The following is a 22,281-nucleotide window of genomic DNA, read 5'->3' as shown; positions in this document are numbered from 1 at the left end:
TGGGGGGTTAGGACTTCAACACGTGGATTGTAGGGCCACGCAGACATTCTACCCACAGTAACGTCTGCCCCAGCAGAGCGCCACGCATACAGTACCTACCTGCCTGTCCTTGGTACCAGCCCATTTCTTGTAGCTTATTCTCTTTAACAAATGTTCAAAAGGAAAATTACCCATTCCATAGAAATTTATATTGAAAATTACATTATTTGCTTCTGCCATTTAGAAATCGTTTTCTTTTGTGTTTTAGAATTAAGAAAAATATCATAGAAGATAATCTTCCCAGAAAGTCTTCAACTATTACGTGAGTACTTGGGAGTGGGGAGAGGGCATTTAAAAAGCTCTTTCCCCTGAACATTCGTTTTGTTGTAAATTGGTATGTGCTCTGTGATTAACTAAAACCCTATTAAACATGGCAGTTCATTTGTCACCATTCATTATTCCTTTGTGACATGTCTTTGTGTCTTCATCAGATTCTCTGTAAGTCAATAGCCCTTATCACCCTGTGGCCCCCACTAAGCAGTGGGGCCACCCCCAGTCATTTCCACTGTTCCCCTCTCTGTGTCAATATGATTTTCAATAAGCACGATGAATTCAAAGAATGATGTCATCTTTTAGTGGCTGGATCCTTGAGAGTATAATCAGATGATATTGTGGTGTTCTTGCAGACATCAAGAATGGCTCTAGACCTTACTCTCCTGGGCCCTTTTAGGATACTAAGGATCCTAGATCCATCACTCATGAACTTGTACCACTGATTCACTTGCTTACCTGTTTAGGCCTGTTTTCTTATCTGTTCAATGGGGCGATGCTGCCTTTTTCACAACACAGATCTATAAATAAAGGATATATGAAAAGGATTTAGGGGTGCCTGGCTGGGTCAGTCAGTGGAACACACAAGTCTTTTGCAAGGTCATGAGTTGAAGTCCCACATTAGGTACGGAGCCTACTTAAAAAAAAAAGTAAAATAGATAAAAATTAGAAGATTTATATTTTACAAAGAAAAAAAGAAAAGAAAAGAGCTTGACCTCAGGGCTTGACACTTAGTGGGGACTTAATAAATTATAGGTACATTATTGTTATTAATTATAAGTAAAACTAATCTTATCATAACTGAATTTCATCATCGACTTTTTCTGGAGGTATTACTGCTATAAATATCTCTTCTTGAGGCATTGTGTATATATAATAGAGACAAAATAAATTATATAGATAATAAGGACGGTATAAATAGACTATAATGGAGACAATAAGATGATTGACCTTTCAAAAGCATTTTTCAGGTACAAAAATCTCATAGGAACTTTATTTCATGGAACATAGTATGACTGAACATTGTCTGGAAAAATTTAAGTGATCAAAGAATATTCTTGAATGAATGAACACTGCTATGAACATCTCACTTTATTTTTTTAAATACCTTTAATTTTTCTTTTTTAATTGTGGCTAAAAAAACATTCACCCAGCAATTTCCAAGTGTACCTACTATTGTCGGCCATATGTACATTATGCATAGACAATTTCCTTATTTAAAAAATTTTTAAATTTTTTATTTAAGTTCTAGTTGGTTACCATACAGTGCAATACTGGTTTCAGGAGCAGAATCCAGTGATTCGTGACCTCCTGCAACACCCGGTGCTCATTGCAACAAGTGCCCTCCTTAATGCCCACCCCCTACTAGCCCATCCCCCCACTTTAAAATGGGGTGCTAATTCATGTGATGAAACAAGTGGGTTTGAGTCTATAAAAGCGCTCCGTAAAGTGCAGCGTGGAGGTAAATTATAAGTAATGATGCTATTTTAAAAGATGGGGTAGTTTTACCACAAAAGATTTCTTTCCCCCAAATCCTTGGGTTTTCATTGGTTTAGGACCCCTCCGTTCAGTTCGGAGGAAGAGCTGGACGGTGATGACGTCATCCAGGCATGCGCATCCCCGGACTTGCTTCCTGCGCCGTCCTCCAAAAGCAACAGGTGTACCTTCGTGAAGAACACGGTCAGGAGCGACACGGACTGGACCGAGGGAAGTGAAGTCGAGGACTCCGATGTTTCTCCCAAGCCCGCAGGTGAGCTCTGGTCATTAAAAATCCTTCTGGAGGGTGCCTGGGTGGCTCAGTGGGTTGAGCCGCTGCCTTCGGCTCGGGTCATGATCTCAGGGTCCTGGGATCAAGTCCCGCATCGGGCTCTCTGCTCAGCAGGGAGCCTGCTTCCCTCTCTCTCTCTCTGCCTGCCTCTCTGTCTACTGTGATCTCTCTCTGTCAAATAAATAAAAATAAAATCTTTAAAAAAAAAAAAAAAAAAAAAAAAAAAAAAAATCCTTCTGGAAATTTTGTTTGGGAACAGTGGTTCCCCGGGGCGGGGTGGGGGCACCAGGCACTGGGAGGAGAGGCTGAGAAAGTACTCAAGGAAAGGAGGGGGCTAACCCAGAAGCCACGGCTGCCTAAGGAAGACGCCCAGGGCTTAGCAGCTAATTGACGCTCAGGTGGAAGGAGAGGAAGCCGTTGGGGGTGCCTAGATACGTTCATTTCCTAGGACTGTAGGATCAAAGTACTACAGGTCTCCTGGTTCAAAACAGAAATTTCTTGTCTCCATCCCAGAAGCTACAAGGCCAAAATCAAGGGTTGCAAGGCTGGTTCTTTGTGAGGGCCATGCGGAGAAGATCTGGTCTAAGTTTCTGTCCTCAGCTTGGAGGGGACCATCACCCTCCCCCGTTCATGCATCTGTGTCCGAATTTCCCATTTTTATAAAGACACCAGTGGTACCAGATTCGGGCTCACCCTCATGAACTCACTTGAATTTGATGACCTCTTCAAAGGCCTTCTCCCCAAATAAGGTCACCTTGTGAGATACTGGGGATGAGAACATCATCCTATGACCGTGGAGGGACGCAACCCACGCACACACTGGGCGTCTGTGAGAAGGGCTGCTGTCAGACCCCGGGCCGCCTGGGGAGATGCGTTGGTTCTAAAGGAGCAGAAGAGCCAAGTATGCGGCTGCTGACCGTTTGCTAAAGAGAAGTGGGGCTGAATGGTCATTTCTTAAAAAAAGAAATTCTGTTTAATGCAGTTCAAAAATTATATATTTTAAACATATCAGATAGAATTCATTTATTGTACTCTATACAATTTATTTTTATATAATTATATAAAATTTGTTTTTGTTTATATAATTTATATAATTACATAAGATTTATATAGTTACATAAGATATAACTAATTAATTTTAAAGTAGTACTGTTTTTGCAAATAGCCCCATGAATATTCTACTCCTACAGACTACCTCACTGAAATTAAAGTTTCTGACCACAGCTTGAATGAGACCACCATTCTTTGATTTCAAATGAAACCTTAGGGTGCCTGGGTGGCTCAGTTCGTTAAGCGACCACCTTCAGCTGAGGTCATGATCCTGGGGTCCTGGGATCGAGTCCCACATCGGGCTCCCAGCTTGGCGGGGAGCCTGCTTGCTTCTCCCTGTGATCTCCTCCCTCTAATGCTGTCTCTCTCTCATTCTCCCTCTCTCAAAAAAATGAATGAATTCTTTAAAAAAAAGAACATGTTACTGCTTCTGGTCTAGGGGATCATGACTTTTCTAAAAAGAGTTATACGTCTTAATATAACTTTTTTCAACCTCCAAAATATATCAATTGATTTTAATTTAATAAACGTGATGATCTGTAATGCTCAGACTCTTTCAAAGTCACTTGTTCAAGATATTTTGGAATTGGAAAAGATATATATAGTTTTTAAACCGTACCTATTTTCTGTTGGTCACACAGGAACCGCCATTAAAACACTAACGGAGAAGGTTGAAAAGACAGTTTCAAATCACAGAAATGTGAATAAGCCAGCTGGTGGGATTAACGTTGCTGAGGCGTTCATCAAAAAAGAATTAAAAGAAGAACTGAAGGTAAAATCACCCTTGCTCGCTAAACATACAGAGAGATTCATCTTTTAACAAATATACCTTAATAACTGTACTTCTTGTAGCAAAATGTCAAACAGATATTTAGTGGCAGCCGCTGAGATATATACCGTACCTTGTCTGCAGGATGCTTGCATTTCTTTCTATTCTGTAGAGAATCCAGGATATTGGAACGACAGTGGGTAAGAAGCCATCTCGTGCTTCTCAGGCTTTACAGGTTTTCAAACTCCTATCACGTGTTTGGCTTGACGCGGCCAAGTATTAGCGAGTTTGCACCCAGATGCTTGGGACTGGCTAGAACCTGGGCCTCGGCTCTGGGTCCACAGCAGGACCTGACAGTAAGATGGGGACTTCTGGGGGGCTTAGCCCCACTTGGGAGCTGGAGTGTGCAGAGAAAGGTATCCGAGAGACGAGGGCAGAGCCCAAGCTCTGTTCCCAAAGTGGAGGAAAGTTCCCAATACCTTCCCAGCAGCTTTGACCTGAGGTTCAAGGTCAGATTATCCCAGACGTAAGAGCTCCTGCCTGTGGACCAGCCCAGCTTTACGGCTACAACGTAGTGTTTCCGAGATTTTCTAAAGTCATGGCTGGTAGAGTAAGTAGGAAACATGGAAATTCCGAGGCAAGAAACAAGGAGGTGGTTCTGTCGTCCTACAAAGCGCAGATTTCCAAATCCATTTCCTTGCCCTCCAGAAATCACCAGACATGGAATCTCCGAGGTTCCCCAGCTTCAGATCATCCGGTGTCAGTGGCCCTGTCTGGCCAAGAGAGTAACCAAGGGACGCCCGCATGCGCCGCGTCTTTAAGAAACGCTCACGCCTTTGTGCATTTTTGTGCATTTCTTTCAGTGCGCGGACGTGGATGATGACGACTGGGACCTCTCGTCCTCAGAGGAGGAAGGATCTCTGGGCAAGAAAACCGGGAGAGAACGGAAGGAACCTCTCCCTGCGAAGAATGAGGCAAATTCGACTCAAGTGCCAAGTGCCTGGGGCGCATCTAATCTGAAGGGGCCACATGCAGAAGGTTGGCGGCTCGAGCGCCTTAAAGCGCTCTCCGTTTTCCAGTTACTCGTGTCCTCTTTAAAAATACCTAACGAAACTGTGTTGAAACAGCATCGGACAGAAATGCTGCTGGTATAACAAATACCTATGCTTTGTGCACACTTACTCCTCTTCAGAGTCCTTTAACCCGGGTGTATTTAATTTGGACCAAAACTTTAGTCTTTAAATTTTAATGTTATTTCTGAAAATGCCCATACAGTTACTCTCCACATGCAGGTGCCTCGCGGAAATTAAAATTTCTGATCTTACACCGGAAAGGGGCCATTCTTCTGGCAGTCTTCCTGTGTTAATCTGTTTACATATTAAATGTTTCCCTTTATTTTCTTTGAGGAAAGATTTCTCTTGCAACACTGTAGCCAGTGGGATGAATTAGAGAGGAGGCCAGGAGCTGACATTGTTCCTGGATGAGTGCTAGGGTCTGGCTAAGTCCAGTAACTTAACTCCCAGTATAGTTCGTTTTTAAAATTATAAAATGTGATTTGTAATTTTTGTCAAAGTCATTCTTGCACGTGGTGAAAGGTCATCTAGAAGGGCTTGTCTGCGCCCTTCCCCCAGCTGCAGCGCCCGCCCTCGGGTCTGTGTCGCACCCCGAGTTCCACCACGTCTCTTGGTAGTAAGTCAGACTACAGATTCCAGGCTCATCAACTTTAGAAATGAACTGTTTTTTTAAAAAGATTTTGTTTATTTATTTGACACAGAGAGAGAGAGAGAGAGAGACAGCAAGAGAGGGAACACAAGCAGGGGGAGTGGGGGAGAGAGAGCAGGCCTCCCGCTGAGCAGGGAGCCCGATTTGGGCCTCAATCCCAGGACCCTGGGATCATGACCTGAGCGAAGGCAGATGCTTAATGACTGAGCCACCCAAGTGCCCCTAGACTTGAACTCTTGATGTCTTGCTAAGACAGATGGGGTTGTGGCTCATTTTCTGCTCTCAGGACAGCTCTCAGGACTCCTGTTCGGTGTTTTCCTGTCCCCATCTGTTACTTTTTTTTTTTTTTTTTTTTAAGATTTTTATTTATTTATATGACAGAGAGAGATCACAAGTAGGCAGAGAGGCAGGCAGAGAGAAAGGAGGAAGCAGGCTCCCCGCTGAGCAGAGAGCCTGATGTAGGACTCAATCCAAGGATCCTGAGATCATGACCTGAGCCGAAGGCAGAGGCTTAACCTACGGAGCCACCCAGGCGCCCCGCCCCATCTGTTACTTTAAATTATATGCGCAAACCTCCCTGTCCTTCCCATTTTCAGCGAGATCTCTCGCCACATCACTTTGTAAGCCGAGCCATTGCTGCGTCTGCTCTCCAAGTCATCTTTCCTCTCCCCCAGAATGTGAGCCGGGCCTTTGCTCTCACATGGTGCCCATCACTAGCTTATCTGTGCTTCCTAGGGAAGCCCATCGACCCTGGAAAACCCACATCTACCATTTAGTTCCTCCTTGGCTTATTATAATTTTATCCTCCTTTCTTCACACCTGTCACTCAAGAGTCAGTAGCGACAGAACGTTCCTGAGTGCGGTTAAGGATCCTGACCCTGGGCTGGATACAGAGGAGAGATGCTGAGTGGAAGCCTCTAGACAAGGGTCCCTCGTGGTTCCCTGGAGATGTGGCCATTTCGTGGCCCTGTAGCCTCCTCCAAGCCTGTGGGAGTCGGGGGCGTGAGGATTAGCCAACAGACCTGGACACTGAGGAACAAATGACGGATTTTTACAGGCTTGTCTGATCACTGGAGCTCCTCTTCCTCCTCCTCTCTCTCCCTCCACAGGACTTCAAGATGAATCCAGCACCCTGAAAAGCAGCTTAGTGACAGTGACCGACTGGAGCGACTCTTCAGATGTGTAACCACCACCTCAAGGGGGTCAAGGTGAAGCCACCGGCAGGTTCCCAGCGACCTGCCCACAAGACCCCCACCCCCCCGCTCCTGCCTTACAGTATTTCCCACAAGGACATGGAAGCTGATTCCAAGAACAAGGGTCTCTATAACAGCACCTAATTCAGTATCAGAACACAAAAATTGTCAACAGTATTTTGAAGCATATAGAGGTGTTTGACTTCTGCTGCTTAAAATTAATATGTCATTTGAAGTCATAAAAAGTTTTTTCTTCAGAACGGTACTCTAGTGTTTAAGTGTATTTTTTCAACTAATTATTAAGTGAATTTTTTTTAAACTTATAGCAGGTTTCGGTTTGAATTAAAACTTTTTATTTAATATATCTTATGTCCATTTCACACTGGAAGTGTTTTATTATAAAATTCCGTTAGTATGCTTAAAATTGAATTAGTGGAATCGGTGAAATCTTAAGAGTAGATTGGTTATTTTTCATATAGAAATAAGTTTAGAATTATAAAAATAGAGCTGGGCTAAGTTACATTTTCCAGAAGTATGTGCACCATACTCCGACTTGAGCCCTTGTAAGCATGTTGTTATTAAATAATTATTTTAGAACGTTAAATACCATTTCTGCAGTATAGTCTTTACCTTGGATATTTTATGAATAAAATGTAGCTGTTTTCAATGTCAATTAATTTATCAGAATATGCAAAGATTGAGACATTACTGGACTCATATGTGTATGTCGGGTTTTTTCCCCACTCTTCAAATGCCCACCCATATTATAAAATACCTCAAAACTAATTAGTTCTGTTCCTAACAATTGTCAGTGGTCAGAAAGTTCATAGAAGCTGTCTTTTGTTTTTTGTTTTTTTTTACTTTGTGGTACTATCTGTACTCTGTCCCCACCACCCCCCTCACTCCAAAAGTAACATTTTAACTAACAGTCTATTGGGTCTTGGATCTCTTTTCAGTTTGCCAACCTTTCAAGTAAAGCCCTCCCTTACCTCACTATGACTGCGGCTGAGTTGCTAAGGATGAGTTCGGAGCTAAACTTACCTTGTTGGGAGGTCCGGCTCGCCCTGTTAGCTGTGCCACACGACACCCTGATCTGAAGCCACAATCATTTGTGTTTCTGCCCCTCCCCCGCCTCCCCCAAGGGGCCTTTTCACTTGTCCACTTGCACATTTTCAGCACTTCCCACAGGGGCCGTTTTATGGACATGCACTCACTTTCTATGTAAGCACTTTAATAAATGCCAAATCAAATTTCCATATAGGAGGAGAGAAATGAGCAACACACCAGAGCTACACCGTGCCTGAGAAGACAGGCCACTGGACTCTTTCAGTCACTTTTCCAACAGATATTTATTGATGTATATGGGTCTATTTTGTGTTTTGGTTTTTTTTTTTTTTTTAAGATTTTATTTATTTGAGACAGAGTGAGAGTGAGTACATGAGCAGGGGGAGGGATAGAGGGAGAGGGAGAAGCAAACTCCCCGCTGAGCCGGAGCCTGACGTGGGACCCGATCCCCGGACCCTGAGATCACGACCCAAGCCCTGACCCAACTGACTGAGCCACCCAGGCACCCCTATTTTGCTTTTTTATTTTTTATTTTTATTTTTTTTTTAAAGATTTTATTTATTTATTTGACAGAGAGAAATCACAAGTAGACGGAGAGGCAGGCAGAGAGAGAGAGAGGGAAGCAGGCTCCCCGCGTAGCAGAGAGCCCGATGCGGGACTCGATCCCAGGACCCTGAGATCACGACCTGAGCCGAAGACAGCGGCTTAACCCACTGAGCCACCCAGGCGCCCCTATTTTGCTTTTTTAACATGCATCATTTGTTCATTTAATCAGAACAACTTTGGGAAACGGTATTTATCATAATCCTCATCCTGAAGGTGTGAGAAATGTAGAATTATTAAGTAACTTGCCCAAAGCCATACAACTAGAAGGTGAAAAGAGCAAGCTTTACCCGGGTCTCTGCTCCGCGTCTCCACACCCAGTGGAAAGGGGTGCGGAAATGGGCTGAGCTCTGCTATCAAACCCAGTATTTAAATTAAGTCGGCCCGTCTGTTTTGCAAAAGCCACTCCTTGAGCTCCTCTCTTTCAACCTACCCTGCTGTCCTCGGAGACGTGGTTCCTTTCAGTTGTCTTCGCATCCTGGGTTTCCCTCCACCGACGCACAGCTAACACGCTTGTGGTTCCCAACAGAGCTTTTCTGTGTTTTCACCACCCCCTCCTCTCCCTAAATTCTTCAGGAGCTAGAACACTTCAGTACAATCTAAACATTACCTTTAGTACCTTCAGCACATCTCTGAAATAAAAAAACTTGGTTCTAAACACACACCCATAAAATCCTGCCCCCCACATTGGCCTGTAGCACCTAATATACCCCCTTGTGGCTTTCATTGCATTTGTATCCCTAGAAGAGATATTTATAAATATTATATATAATATATATCTTATATTCATATTATTTTAATTATATATTACATATTTATATATTTTCACATATATTTTTACACATTATATATGTATATATGTAATACAGAGATCATTTTTTTAGTGACAAACTTGTTCATTTCCTCTTCTTCCCGCTGAGCATCTTCCAAATAACGTGATTTTTCCCTTTTAAGTCTTTCACGCTGTTCAGAGACCCCTTGGGGCAACTTACGTGCCCTGAAAAAGGGTAGGTCTCTCCATTACCCAGAGTGGCTGTGCACACAGGGCCTGAGAGACACGCCGGAACTCACCCGTCACTGTGAGCAAGGCAGGCGCCACGCAGGCTCTGGAATCCTTCCCCGAGTCAACCATGACCAGCGTCTCTAGCCAGGTTCATGCTGACACTCCAGCCCTCAATCTGCTTTCTGTATCAGAGAAGCCTAAGCGGTTCTTTAAGGTGGACGTGCCAGGCAATGTCCTGGCCCCATTAGCCTTTCCTTGAGCGGTCACTGAGAATCACAGTGGTGACAAACAGGTGTAAGAAACTGGCAGTCGTCACGACACAACCAGTAACCTGATCATTCAACCCAAACATCTTTTGAGGAACAGCCTCAGACTTCCCCCACACTGCTCATAAGACACCGCTCCTTACACAGCTTCTGTTTCATATAGGAAGGAAGAGAAACCAGGAATGGGGGACAAAGCATGTCACGTCTGAATGGTCGAGAAGGCTCCGTTACACATACTTGATCCGCTGGTGCTAAATTCTCCTCACGTTCTATAAATGTACAAAATATGTACAAATCCTGTAAATAACCTGTTTATTTTTTTATAGAAAGCCACAACAGAAAATGATTAGAACATAGACATCCACACAATCAGCAAATTCTCCAAATTCATGTTTTTAAAAATAGTTTGGAGTGTGAATTAGGAGGGCCTCGAAGAGGGGGCTCATTCTGTGAACAGTTCACTTGTACAATAACTCGAGACAGCTCGCAGCCGTGCTTTTCAGACGTACGCATTTTTATCAAACTGTTTGGAGGGGTTTGTGGTTTTAAAATCTCCTTCTGCGCCATGATACTTTGTCCGAGAAGACAGGACGGACGTGGCCCCGTTGTAGGAGTATCCCACCCTGCAAAGCAAAACATAGTCTGGTAGATCCTCCTGTACACGGAGAGCAAAAACCATCACCCCCTGCTTCTGTCCCAGCAGTTTCAGACCTACCCTGATGACTCGGGAGTGGGCTTTCTCTCTTCCTCTCTCGCGCCACCACTCCCCACCCACCCAACGGTCTCACTGTCATTTCTGAACAGTTAGTGCGAATTCAGCAGAAGAAACGCATGGCTTGTTCATCTGCTCAGTTTTTCTCTTTTAAAACCCATCTTCCTGGACCCTGGGGATTGGAAGGACCTTCGTCAGGATTCTCTATGTGAAAGTGATGAGGCTTTTAATTATATATTAATTATAAAATATATATAATATATAAATTATAATTATATATAAATTATAAAAACGGTGAAGTTTACGCAGGAAGCCCTATAGTTCTCAGAGAAACGGCTCTGGAGTGTAAGAAGGTAGAGCTCTGGGGTTTTTTTTGTTTGTTTTTTCTTTAAATTAACTTTAACTGTATATTTATTCTATTCACTGTATTGATTTTATTTAATATTACCTTCACTATATGTCCCAAACTTTTACCAATCCTAGTTTTTGGACATTTCTGAGAATTGTGTGAACGATCTCTAACTTGCCCCACCTGCAATAATTTTAACAGGTCATTCCTGTCTCTTTTCCATACCTGGGAGGTTTGGTGTTGTCAGATATTGAAAAGCAAAATATGACTCCACCAATGATGCAGAGCGAGGCTCCTGCCCATCCGATAAACAGAGCTGCTCCTAATTCGTACCTGCGAGGGAGTGCGTACAGGTGTTACGGTGGACTTATGCGGGGCATAAACAGTATTTAAGACCAACGAGCCAAGACTGTCTAAATGCTCATCGCAAACATTTGCTACCGCAGCTTGTATAGTAAGTACCAACACCTTATATCTGTATAACACTTTAAACTTCCCTTGACGTGTTTTTCTAGCCACCTCTTGATTATATCTTCCTGACTTCCCGAAAGGAAGAAGAGGTGACCCCTGCAGGCAAAGCAGAAGCAAAGCCAGCTGAGGAGCCCAGGCCTCCCGGCTCAGCTGGTACCTTCTCTCTGGGCCTGTCTGAAGCTCCCAGAATGTTCCATCTATCTGGTCCACTGCGCAGGGTAAATTATTTCACAGAGTCCGGTCAGAAAATGGTGGGTTCCCTTTGCTTTCAGTTTAATTCAATTCAATAAACATTTCTTTGCAAATCATGTATGAGGTGTTGAAGGATGGCAGAATATGCCACCCCCAAACAGGCCACTGGGGCATGAGGGTTATTTTGAGCTGAAGGCAGCAGTGGAGAAGCAGATACCAGAAAAGCTCATCTTTACATCGATTTGTAAAGATGTCCCTCCCAGCCCCCCTACCCTGCCTAGCAGGAAGGACAGAAGTTAATCACCAGAGACAACAGTACCACCCAGGCGGACACACATAGACACCAGGGGGATCTTTATAACAAACTCAACTAACCAGCCATATCTTCCATTAGTTCCCCCATAGATCTGCCTTCCCACAGTTTACTGCCCCAGAAGGTCAAAGTCCTTTTCTCTGGTCTTGTCACCTCTCTCTGAACTTATGTTCTTTTATTTAGATGCCATATAAGCCCAAGTTCTAACCAGCCCTTTGAGTTACTCATCACTGAGTACTCCTACAGGTCTCCAAGATGCGGGTGTTAACCAACTCTATTTTTCTCCGGTTAATCTGTCTTTTGTCAGTCTAATTTATAGGGCCCAGGAGAGTAGAGGGGGGAGAAAGTTAAGTTCTTCCTCTACAGAGACCATACAAAGTCAGTGTTAGATACAGAACTATCTTATCACCACAATCTTGTGAGAGATAAATACAAAATAACATCATTTAGCGACAGATTGCCATCTGGCTATCCACAGCACTCTGCTGATGCCTTGAGCAGATGCAAAGATCTACCCGATACACAAGTCAGCTCCTGCACTGGACAGGTCCCCACACAAGGATACAAATGATGCTATGGAGAACAAAAAAGGAAATCACTTTTTGCTGTGGAGGACTAGAGGAAATCTTTAGGGGAAGAGCACTCACCCAGAAAAATAAATAAGGAATGACAAAAGTATACCAAAGTGTTAGGGCTGTGCGTTTTCATGTTTGCCTATCCTTATTCTGAAGAATAGGGATTTTTTTAAATAAAGAAGTGATTCTCAAGTTTTTTTGGCCCATAGATTTCTGTCTCGAGGCAACGACTGATGGACGCCACCCCCAACCTAATGGCGATAAAAAGAAGTGGAGACCCCAAGTGGAAGGGGTCTCTTTTGGTCACGTAGAATCTGCAGAAGGGCTGAGACAGGAAAGTCAGAAGTGAGGGTGACAAGGGCCAAGGCAGGGCCCTCCACACAGTCCCCTGAGCCAGGCGCAGCGGGTCAGGCTTAGGTCTCAAGGCCATACTGCACCATTGAGAGCAGGAGGCATGTCCTGCCTGGGCCCATCCTGAGTTTTGCCTCGTTTGTTTCTACATGCCGTGTCACTGACCTGAACTCCTGGCCGGGCAGGGGTAGGCTCTCTGGTGTGAATCACAGCAGTGACGGAAGAGTGGCCCCGACTACCAGCTGGGAGAAGTTAGGAGCAACACTCACTGAAGATTAGGAATGTTGGGTCTACTTGCTCATTTGCAGATCTGGCTACGATGGCATTTTCACAGCCTGCATTTGCTGCCCCGGGGTCCGTTCTTTTCTCACTCTTGTGTTGCCTTTTCTGGGAAACCCAGGGGGTCACTGAAGCAAGGAAGAGCCTCAGCAGAACAATCAGGGGATAAGACCTCACCCTGTAGTAGAGCACTAACTATGTTCTGCAAACCAAGAAATGCTCCCCAAAACAGAAGATTGCTATAAAGGGGAACAAAACACCCTCAAACTGCACACAAAAACTGGCCCCAAAGGACTCAGATGCACTGGTTAAAAGAGCTGACCAGGCCAAGAGCGTGAAATCCACAGTTCTGTGAGTTTTGTTCTGTGCCTTCATTAAACAATATCCTGAATTTCCACAATAAGCCCTTTTACGATGTTTGAACACAGTCATGCACATAAAAAAAGAAGAGTGCCTTCCAGGTTGTTAAGCGCGGGTCATCCGACCTCTTTAAAACATCCGAAAGTCCTAGGGAGCCCAGATGGCACACTCGGTTGAGTGTCCGACTCTTGGTTTCCATTCAGGTCATGGCTTCAAGGTCACGAGACTGACCCCATGTCAGGCTCTGCACTCCAAGTGGAGTCTGCTTGAGATTCTTTCCTCTCCCTCCCCGTCTGCCCTTCCAAGTGTGCGCATGCTCTCTCTCAAAATAAGTGAGTAAAATCTTAAAATGAAGAAACAAACAAAATTCTGCAAGTGCTACAGTAGTAAGCTGGTACCAAACGCCCCTTGTCATGCTGTCACTGCAAAAACAGTCACAAGTGAGCACACTGAACATTTCTACTTGGAGAACATTATCGTGGGATTACCGTTTAATGATACTTTCTCTTTTTCTCTCTGTTTTTCTCTCTTTCTGTTTTTTTGTCCTCCTAGAGTTCAGGCAAGTCTTCACTCCTGATACTACGCCTTAATATTACTCTTCCTGCAACTAGCCCCTGAAGCTATAGCCAGAGGTTTTTCTTAAAAATATATTTAGCTTTCTAAAATAGGATTCCAGTGCTGGCTACCACAATTGATTAAAAACAAGCTTCTCATTATTAATAATAGTCAATCAACGGCGACGGTGATAGAAATCATAAGCCATGGCTCAGCACTGTGAATTCACTCAAAGGAGCATGCAAACGTGTATACAGTATTGTCACAAATCAGAAGATAAATTACTCAGGCAGGTCAAATGTCGCAACATGCCTTTATATTCATTTACGCTCATCTGGAAACTTCCTGAGGAATCATGGGTTTGTCTTAGGCTAAAAAAACTGGTTTGTGTATTCCTATTTTTAAATATATTTTCATTTTTCTTTAAATCTGTAGATATAGACTCTATTCCGAGAAAAATATCATTTCCACTTGAGTTCCTTGTGAGTTCTGTCAGAGACAAACAATAAATAGTACCAGCTCAGAGCGGAAGTCTCTGAGAGACTCCATGTCTACACCAGCAATTTTTAACAAGCTGGCTTTTGTGATTTGGTCCTTTCTCTCGCAGAGACTTTTTCTTCTTCCTTCTGTGAAAAGACACGTAGAGCTGACTAACTCAGCAGGGACTCAAATTCACACCTATCAGTGTGCGTGATCTGGCAAAAACTGGCTGGTATTACTGAGACACAGGATTGAGGGAGAGCAATATAATATTCACTCAGATTCGTTCCAGAGCTTGTCTCCTTTGACACTCACTGGGAAGCTTAGTCTCTGCCTAGAAATCTTTCTTCATTTTTTTGGGTAATGCTAAGAAGCTGACTCTTACAACTCAGAAGATCAGCAAATTTCAGGTGTTCTATTGTGGGTCTTTCTTTTTTTAACCATGCCCTCCTGGCCCCAGAGCAGCTTCCCCACTCAGAGCATGCTCTCTTTATTGGGCTGCCACGATTGTGGATGTTTTCTCATTATTCTGGAAAGCTATAAATCTGCTTAGCACCAGACAGATCCATGATTGTCAAGGAGAGGACAGAATTTCGTTTCATGGATCAAAACATTGTTTTTGGAGTACCTCAAATAATCCACTCAGTTGGGCACCTGGGTGGCTCAGTGGGTTAAGCCGCTGCCTTCGGCTCAGGTCATGATCTCAGGGTCCTGGGATCGAGTCCCACACTGGGCTCTCTGCTCAGCAGGGAGCCTGCTTCCTCCTCTCTCTCTCTCTGCTTGCCTCTCTGCCTACTTGTGATCTCTCTCTCTCTCTGTCAAATAAATAAATAAATAAATAATCTGAAAAAAAAAATCCACTCAGTTGACAGGACTACTCAATTCATGTATGTAATTGCCTGACTTCAATTCATGTATGCCATGGAATGTAAATTTAGTAAACAGGGAAAAACTTTACTTCCATCCAGAGAAATGAAACCACAGACTAATTCCTTAAAATCTCCCCCCAAAAGAACCACAAAGATTGAACACATTCAGATGTCCTCCACACTACTGGGTGAAATTATTCTCACACACCTGGCTGTGCCTGGTAGCACACTGGAGGCCTTAATTCTGATCATCTCACACTTCAACTCATATTTCAGCCCTGTAACCTTCATGGTAATCTAAAGGCATGGAATGGAGAGCATCTCTTATTGGCACCTCCATTTTCCATTTTCCTTGCATCCAAACCCCTGTCATGACTTTTCGGCTACCCCCAGAGTGCTCGTGTAGCCTACTGGGGTCACCAGCACAGAAACGACATGCCAGGCATTGTGCTCATCCTGTATTTCAAGATGGACGAGAGAGATACAGCTGTGCTCTCAAGGATCTCCAAGTCCCGCAAGGATAGGCAGATATTAAGCAAACAGCAGCAGCAGAGTGGAATGAAATTTAACAGCAGCATCAGAACAGCATGCTTTTGCCCAGTAAACATTATCTGTTCTCTCAGATCCAGAGATGTGGTTCAAGTAAACGCCCACAACAAGAGCGACGATTAGCATCAGCTCACTGTACTAGGATTTGTGTGTGTGTGTGTGTCAACATTTCGTTCTTCGCATAATTACATTCGATCTTCACTCTAATTCTGAGAGAGAGGTATTGCTACCCCATTCTACAAATGAGGAAACTGAAGCTCAGGGAGATGAAACCACATGCCTCGGGCCTCAGCTCAGTAAACAGTCAAACCAGGATTTAAAGCCCAGAACCATGATTCCAAAGCTTGAGCCCTTCACCACCTCTCCTTCTTCCCTTTACAGTATACTTTAGCTAAATAAAAGATTTTATCAATCTGAGAAAATACAATCAGAGCAATGTACTTTTCTAGTTGTCATTCCAGAGAGGAGGGTGTTTTCTCTCTCCCCGGCTCACTGCCTTCTCCGTGGCTCACAAGCTCCAGGGTATGGAATTTCTTCTGAATTCCCCTCAGGCTGTCTTCTCACCCCACACAAAAAGAGGTGAGTGTAGTAATGAAAATCAGGGCATGTTGGACTGGAAAAAAAAAAGAAAATGCAGCAGCTCCGGCAAAACAAAAACTGGGTAGTGAATGAAAAAAAAAGTCTTCTCCTTTAAGACCCCCAGACGAGTGACATGACCTTGCTGAAAGTCACAGAGCTAGGGTCCAAGCCCTTGACACCTAAGATAATGTGTTTCTTCAAATATATTGTCCTACTCCTCATTTTCACCAGGAGTGGTAGCAGCCAAAATAAATATTCCAGTTACCTGAAAATAACACACACACACTCTCTCTCTCTCTCCTTGTGTTTAGAGTTTAGAAAGTATACCATATATTATCAACGTAAATATTTTAAAATTGAATTCCATTGGTATGGAATTAAATTAAATTAAAGATTAAATTAAATTAAATTAAAGATGACCACCTTAAGTAAACTTCCTTCAACTCAAAGGCTTATATAATCCAAGGTCTATATAAATACATGAATAGATTTTATATGAAAAAAGTATTCTAGAGGTATGATCTACAAACACACACATACACACACCCATTATTCCACACTCTTCTTCTGGGGGCCAGCTACTGGGACGGGCTGTGGGGTGCCCACCCAGCCTGTATGTCTCCCCGCCTTGGGCCCAGTCTGGTTTCCCTTCCACAAACCCCTCAGAGAACAGTTCCCTCCCACGGCCTGTGAGATGCCACAGGATTCGTCACCCATGGCTTCCCAGGAGGCTTACAAAGTAGTAGCAGGTGCCTTCCAAATGCTGGCTAAAATAGGAAGGGGTAATTTAAATAATAAGCATCCACTAGCATGGAAACTTCATGGAGAATCCTCATATTTAGGAAACACAAACTAAAGACTGATTTTTTTTTGGGGGGGGGGGGGATGCCAATTCTAAATTGTTCTTCTGTGGCCAGATTAAAACAGACAAGCATGCATTATCTTTCTCTGTATTATGACTCACCAACAAGGTTGTTCAGAATCCTACAAATGGCATATATTAACAACGGGTAACACTTATTGGTGACATACCACATGCTACTGTGGTGAATATATGTTTCTTCTTCAATCCTCTTAACATGGAGAAGCAGGAGGGAGTAGAGCTCTTAACCAGACAGACAACTTCATCTCCCTAAAGATCCCAGAGGAGCAAGGATGAGGCCAGGAGCTGGCCTGCAAACTGCCTCTTCGCCTCTCTGCTGCCTTCCCCTTCCAATATCCTGTAAAGTGCACAGTGAGTATCTCTACAGAAGTCCAATTCTTGCCAAGTATTCAGGGAAATTAAAAAAAAAAAATCCACAGTGTAACGTAATATAATATTAGCCAAATTAACTTACAATCTAGAAGTAACTCCTGTCTCCAAAGTTTCATATTTCACTTCAAAAACAAATCTGTTGGGAAGGATGGGTGGCTCAGTGGGTTAAGCGTCTGCCTTTGGCTCAGGTTATGATCCCGGGGTCTTGGGATCGAGTCCCGCATCAGGCTCCTTGCTCAGAGAGAAGCCTGCTTCTCCCTCTGTCTCTGCCTGCTGCTCGCCCTGCTTGTGCTCTCTCTCTCTCTGACAAATAATTAAATAAAATCTTTAAAAAACAAAAACCCCCAAATCTATTGTTTGGCAATATCCATGCCATTGAGCTCCATGCATATGGACAAGTGTGGGGTCTACTGGGTTTTCTTTGATTTCAGGTGAGAAATGATGTATTGAGTCCTACTGCTCAAGCCGGTACAGTAACAACTTTGCACACCAACCATGAAGTCTGCATAACAGAGAGGGCAGAAGGGGCTGTGATTCCAGACAGGAAATTCCTAAAACAATTGACGCTGCCTTGGGACCCCTGAGGGCACGGCCCCCGTCACTGAGCACAGGTCAAGAATCTGTGTGTGCACAGGTGGGTATGTGTATTTGTTTGGGTTGAGAAAAAAATACATAGATGAACTTGCAGCAAAAAGCCTGAGTCAACAGAACACGTATCCTACATTTTATTCAGAATTGTCCACAGGCTGCCTGGAAGCAGTTTAGAATCAGCTGGGTGTTGGGGGAGAAGTATGCAGGACAGATCTCACGAGGAGGGCCTCCAGAACGTCTGTGCACTGGACAGTTTCAAGCGGATGCCCGTCTCTAACTCAATGCTATGACCAAGGTGATCAGGAAGAAAGAAGAAATTATTCAACCCTTATTTCTTTTAAATGGTTCCATGCTAGGTCCCCTTCCAAATGCCTTCTATCTGAGAGCCAAGCGTTACCACTTCAATGATATCATTTCAATGTCTCCAGCGTTTAAGACCCATCTCTCTGTGGCTGACCTCAACATACCACATAAAGTAAGGAATAGTGACATTAAGGTACTCGGCCTAAACATCAGTATCCTTAAAAATCAGAGTTAACATTTACTGAGTCCTTACTGTGCGCTGATGCACGGTTCTAAATCACTGAATATTTATTTATTATCCCCACATTACTGACGAGGAACACGGGGCCCAGAAAAGATAAGGCTCTTCTTCAAGGTTACACGATGCCTAAGTGGCAGAGCTGGGGTTTACTCCCAGGCAGCCCGAAGGACGGGACCCAGGTCCTCACACTGAAACAGCACGTGCATCCTGTCCCCACTCCCTTCGGCCTAGCTCCACAAACGTACTCGGTCTTTCCACTGCAGGAGAGATGCAGGCAGACAGACAGGCAGACAGACAGTCATTCACCACTGCTGTCGGCCCATCCTTGCTACAAATGTCACGGAGCATGGGCTAGGCACAAGAGATTCCAAAATCAGCAAGAGGTGGTCTCTGCTTGGAGATGCTGCTGGTCTGGTCTGGGGGAGGGGGCAGCAAGTGTGGGTGATGAGCAGAAGCACGCAGGGGGGCACCTCCCCAGGACACAGGTCCTGCAGGATAAGCAGGAACTAGCCAGTATGTGAGAAGGAGAGGGAAGGGGTCCTGGGAGTGGGGGGGTGGGTGGAAGGGGGGTACAGAAAGCAGAGTCATCCGAAACCACGCAAGCTGGCAGGGTTCATGACTTTAGGTGCAGGTTGGTGAAAACAAAACCCATTTGGTTTCCAAGTGTATTTTTAAGTCATGCTAGCCTGCCAAAAGCATCAGAGCCATTGCGGCGATCTGAAGCGGCCTGGGCTCCTCCTAAATGCAGGGAAGGCATGGAATCACTCTTCTTCATATTTAACCGCTGAATTGTTTCTGTTTGTGATATCTGACACATCCATGGAACCCCTTGTCCGAGAATCTGTGAGCTGCTTACCGATATTAATCCACTCTCCAGATAATCTCATGAGTGGAGTATGCTTAAATAAACAAACATCCATAATTCATTAAGTTATAATGAGGACAAAAGAGAGAAGTCAAATATCTTGGCAAGGTCACGTAGTGAGATCGATATTCCTTTGAAACACACCCGGGGAAATGTGTAATTTAGAGAGGGACTCCTTGAGTTGTCGCTTGTTTGTTGAACGGGACAGATAACAAGAAGAGAGAATTGACCAGAGCGTAGACAGCTGTTCATTTCTAACGACTAAATAACCACAGTGGTGAAAAGCCTTGACCTGAGTAAAGCTTAAGCCCTAAGGTGGAAACGTAATGTATGCCAAAAGTGAGTGCAAGGGATAAATACATCTATGGTTTTAAATACTCTGAAAATAATAAGAAAGCCCGGAGGATAAGGCCCAAATGTGAGACTATCTGAGCCAAAATATTAACAATAAATCTCGTGTACTAAAGAGAATAAATCTAAGATTACAACGCCCTGTTTCCTCAATTAGGGCAATGGTTCAATGCTCCAACCTTGCACGGATTTGAAAAGAAGTTTCTTTGTGTCCATAAATTCTTTCTTGGAACAGTTTATTTAAGAAAACAAATCAAGACCTTTAGGAAGTTCGTGGTTTGGACGACAAAGTGGTGGGGGGAATAACTGATTTAAATTTCATCCCCCTAGTAGGATGAATCATGCTGGGGGTACCAGTTACCATAACCTTGCAGGAAGGTAGACTTTTTTTGGATTTGTTAGGCTTTATTTTAATAAAAAGGAGGAAGTTGGTTTGAAATAGCCCAAAGGAGAGAGTTGGGAAATCGTTTTCAAGGCTTTGTGGGAGCCCAGCCTGTCATGTCATGAAACATAATTACAACTTGAATGAGAGCAAAGAAGCCAAACAAAAGGGGGGAAAGGGGGAAAAAGCAGAACATGACCACAGTCAGATGTAACTCTTTTAAACACTGCCATGTGTCAAGTGTCGGAGCCTGGGAGGAAGAACTTCTCAACAAGGACAGGTTTCGGAATGCAAAGCCACAGAACAGACAGCAGGATGCTGGGGGCATGGCTACGGCCTTGATCTTTTCTCCAGCTACACTTGAAGCCACTCGTTTTCTCTCATCTGTAAAGTGCCTACTGAGTTCCTCGCACACAGTAGGAATGGAGTAGGAACTTTGTTGATGAGCTTAGGTATGTGTTTCTAACTAGGCCACCAGGGTAGACCATACATAGGAATGTCCTGGAAATCCACAGAGGATTCAATTAATATAGCACAGCATCCTAAGGAAATCCAAACAACAACACAACTAGGTTCTGAGCCCGGACCATTTCCCAGTGCGTTTTAGGGGGTAGGTGTGGGAGGGCTACGATTTGCTCACCGGAGATGGAAACTAGAGCTCACCGCCTAGCTGAAGATCAAACACACACATACACACCTGTGCCTCAGCCATGCCTTCTAGGGCTGTGGGGGGAGCAGTGACTTGGAGGGAACTGGTTTTAGGAAGAAGGGTATGAGATAAGGAAGGGAAGAGGAGTGAGCGTGCCTGTCTTCTTGCTTTCCTCCCTCCTCTCCACCGTGGGGGGAGACCACGGCAAGCTTTCCCCCTGATCCTGAAAGGATCAGTTCTACAGATCAGAGTTCCACGCACCAGGCCCGGCGCTAGGCAGTGAGGGGATACATGTTTTCTGAACTCAAGGAACTTACTCTTGCCAGCGAAAGTCAGAACCTTCCTGTAGCCATACTCGCCAAACCCCAGCCCACCTAGGGCTGCCCTGCCTTTAGCCTCGATTCTCCAATACATCCCTAAGTTCATGCACAAACTAAGTCACCGGCCCCGGTGATGAAATTCTAGCAAATGCCGGCTGAGGCCAAATCAAAATCTTGCTTTAAAGATTCTACTTTAAGGGCGCCTGGGTGGCTCAGTGGGTTAAGCCGCTGTCTTTGGCTCAGGTCATGATCTCAGGGTCCTGGGATCGAGTCCCGCATCGGGCTCTCTGCTCAGCAGGGAGTCTGCTTCCTCCTCTCTCTCTGTGCCTGCCTCTCTGCCTACTTGTGATCTCTCTCTGTCAAATAAATAAATAAAATCTTTAAAAAAAAAAAAAAAAAGATTCTACTTTAAGAATTTTGTGTGGAGGGGCGCCTGGGTGGCTCAGTGGGTTAAAGCCTCTGCCTTCGGCTCGGGTTGTGATCCCAGGGTTCTGGGATCGAGCCCCGCATCAGGCTCTCTGCTCAGCGAGGAGCCTGCTTTCCCCTCTCTCTCTGCCTGCCTCTCTGCCTACCTGTGATCTCTGTCTGTCAAATAAATAAATAAAATCTTAAAAAAAAAAAAAAGAATTTTGTGTGGATAGCCAAGGAAACAGTTAACAAAACCAAAAGACAACTGACAGAATGGGAAAAGATATTTGCAAATGACATATCAGATAAAGGGGTAGTATTCAAATTCTATCACGAACTTAAACTCAACACCCAAAGAACAAATAATCCAATCAAGAAAGGACATGAACAGACATTTCTGCAAAGAAGACATCCAGATGGCCAACAGACACATGAAAAATTGCTCCACATCACTCGGCATCAGGGAAATACAAATCAAAACCACAATGAAATACCACCTCACACCAGTCAGAATGGCTTAAAATTAACAAGTCA

At 44.1% G+C, this 22,281-nt stretch overlaps 2 protein-coding genes across 10 annotated transcripts in view; one reads left to right on the top strand and one right to left on the bottom strand.

Moving 5' to 3' along the window:
• Window positions 1-11,585, top strand: part of DZIP1 (DAZ interacting zinc finger protein 1) — a 55,335-nt gene extending 43,750 nt beyond the window's left edge. For 5 of the 7 annotated variants that reach the window (XM_082700691.1, XM_082700690.1, XM_082700695.1 and 2 more), the window contains 5 exons: window positions 248-301; window positions 1,866-2,059; window positions 3,769-3,899; window positions 4,760-4,934; window positions 6,728-7,076. In XM_082700691.1, the coding sequence (XP_082556817.1) occupies window positions 248-301; window positions 1,866-2,059; window positions 3,769-3,899; window positions 4,760-4,934; window positions 6,728-6,804 (631 nt within the window). In that variant the 3' untranslated portion in view covers window positions 6,805-7,076. Of the gene's footprint in view, window positions 1-247; window positions 302-1,865; window positions 2,060-3,768; window positions 3,900-4,759; window positions 4,935-6,727; window positions 7,077-11,360 lie in introns of those variants that run through there. The other 2 variants (XM_082700694.1, XM_082700692.1) reach the window with 1 other exon arrangement.
• The window catches only part of CLDN10 (claudin 10), a 128,211-nt gene continuing 115,973 nt past the window's right edge, over window positions 10,044-22,281 (bottom strand). For all 3 annotated transcript variants that reach the window (XM_082700700.1, XM_082700701.1, XM_082700699.1), the window contains exons 4-5: window positions 11,035-11,142; window positions 10,044-10,371 (exon numbers count right to left, since the gene is read on the bottom strand). In XM_082700700.1, coding sequence (XP_082556826.1) covers window positions 10,248-10,371; window positions 11,035-11,142 — 232 coding nt within the window. In that variant the 3' untranslated portion in view covers window positions 10,044-10,247. The remainder of the gene's footprint in view (window positions 10,372-11,034; window positions 11,143-22,281) is intronic.

Source organism: Mustela nivalis (assembly GCF_964662115.1).
Source record: "Mustela nivalis genome assembly, chromosome: 15".
Lineage (NCBI taxonomy): Eukaryota > Metazoa > Chordata > Mammalia > Carnivora > Mustelidae > Mustela > Mustela nivalis.
Note: the sequence above shows the minus strand (reverse complement) of the source record. Positions and strands in the feature narration are given on the sequence as shown.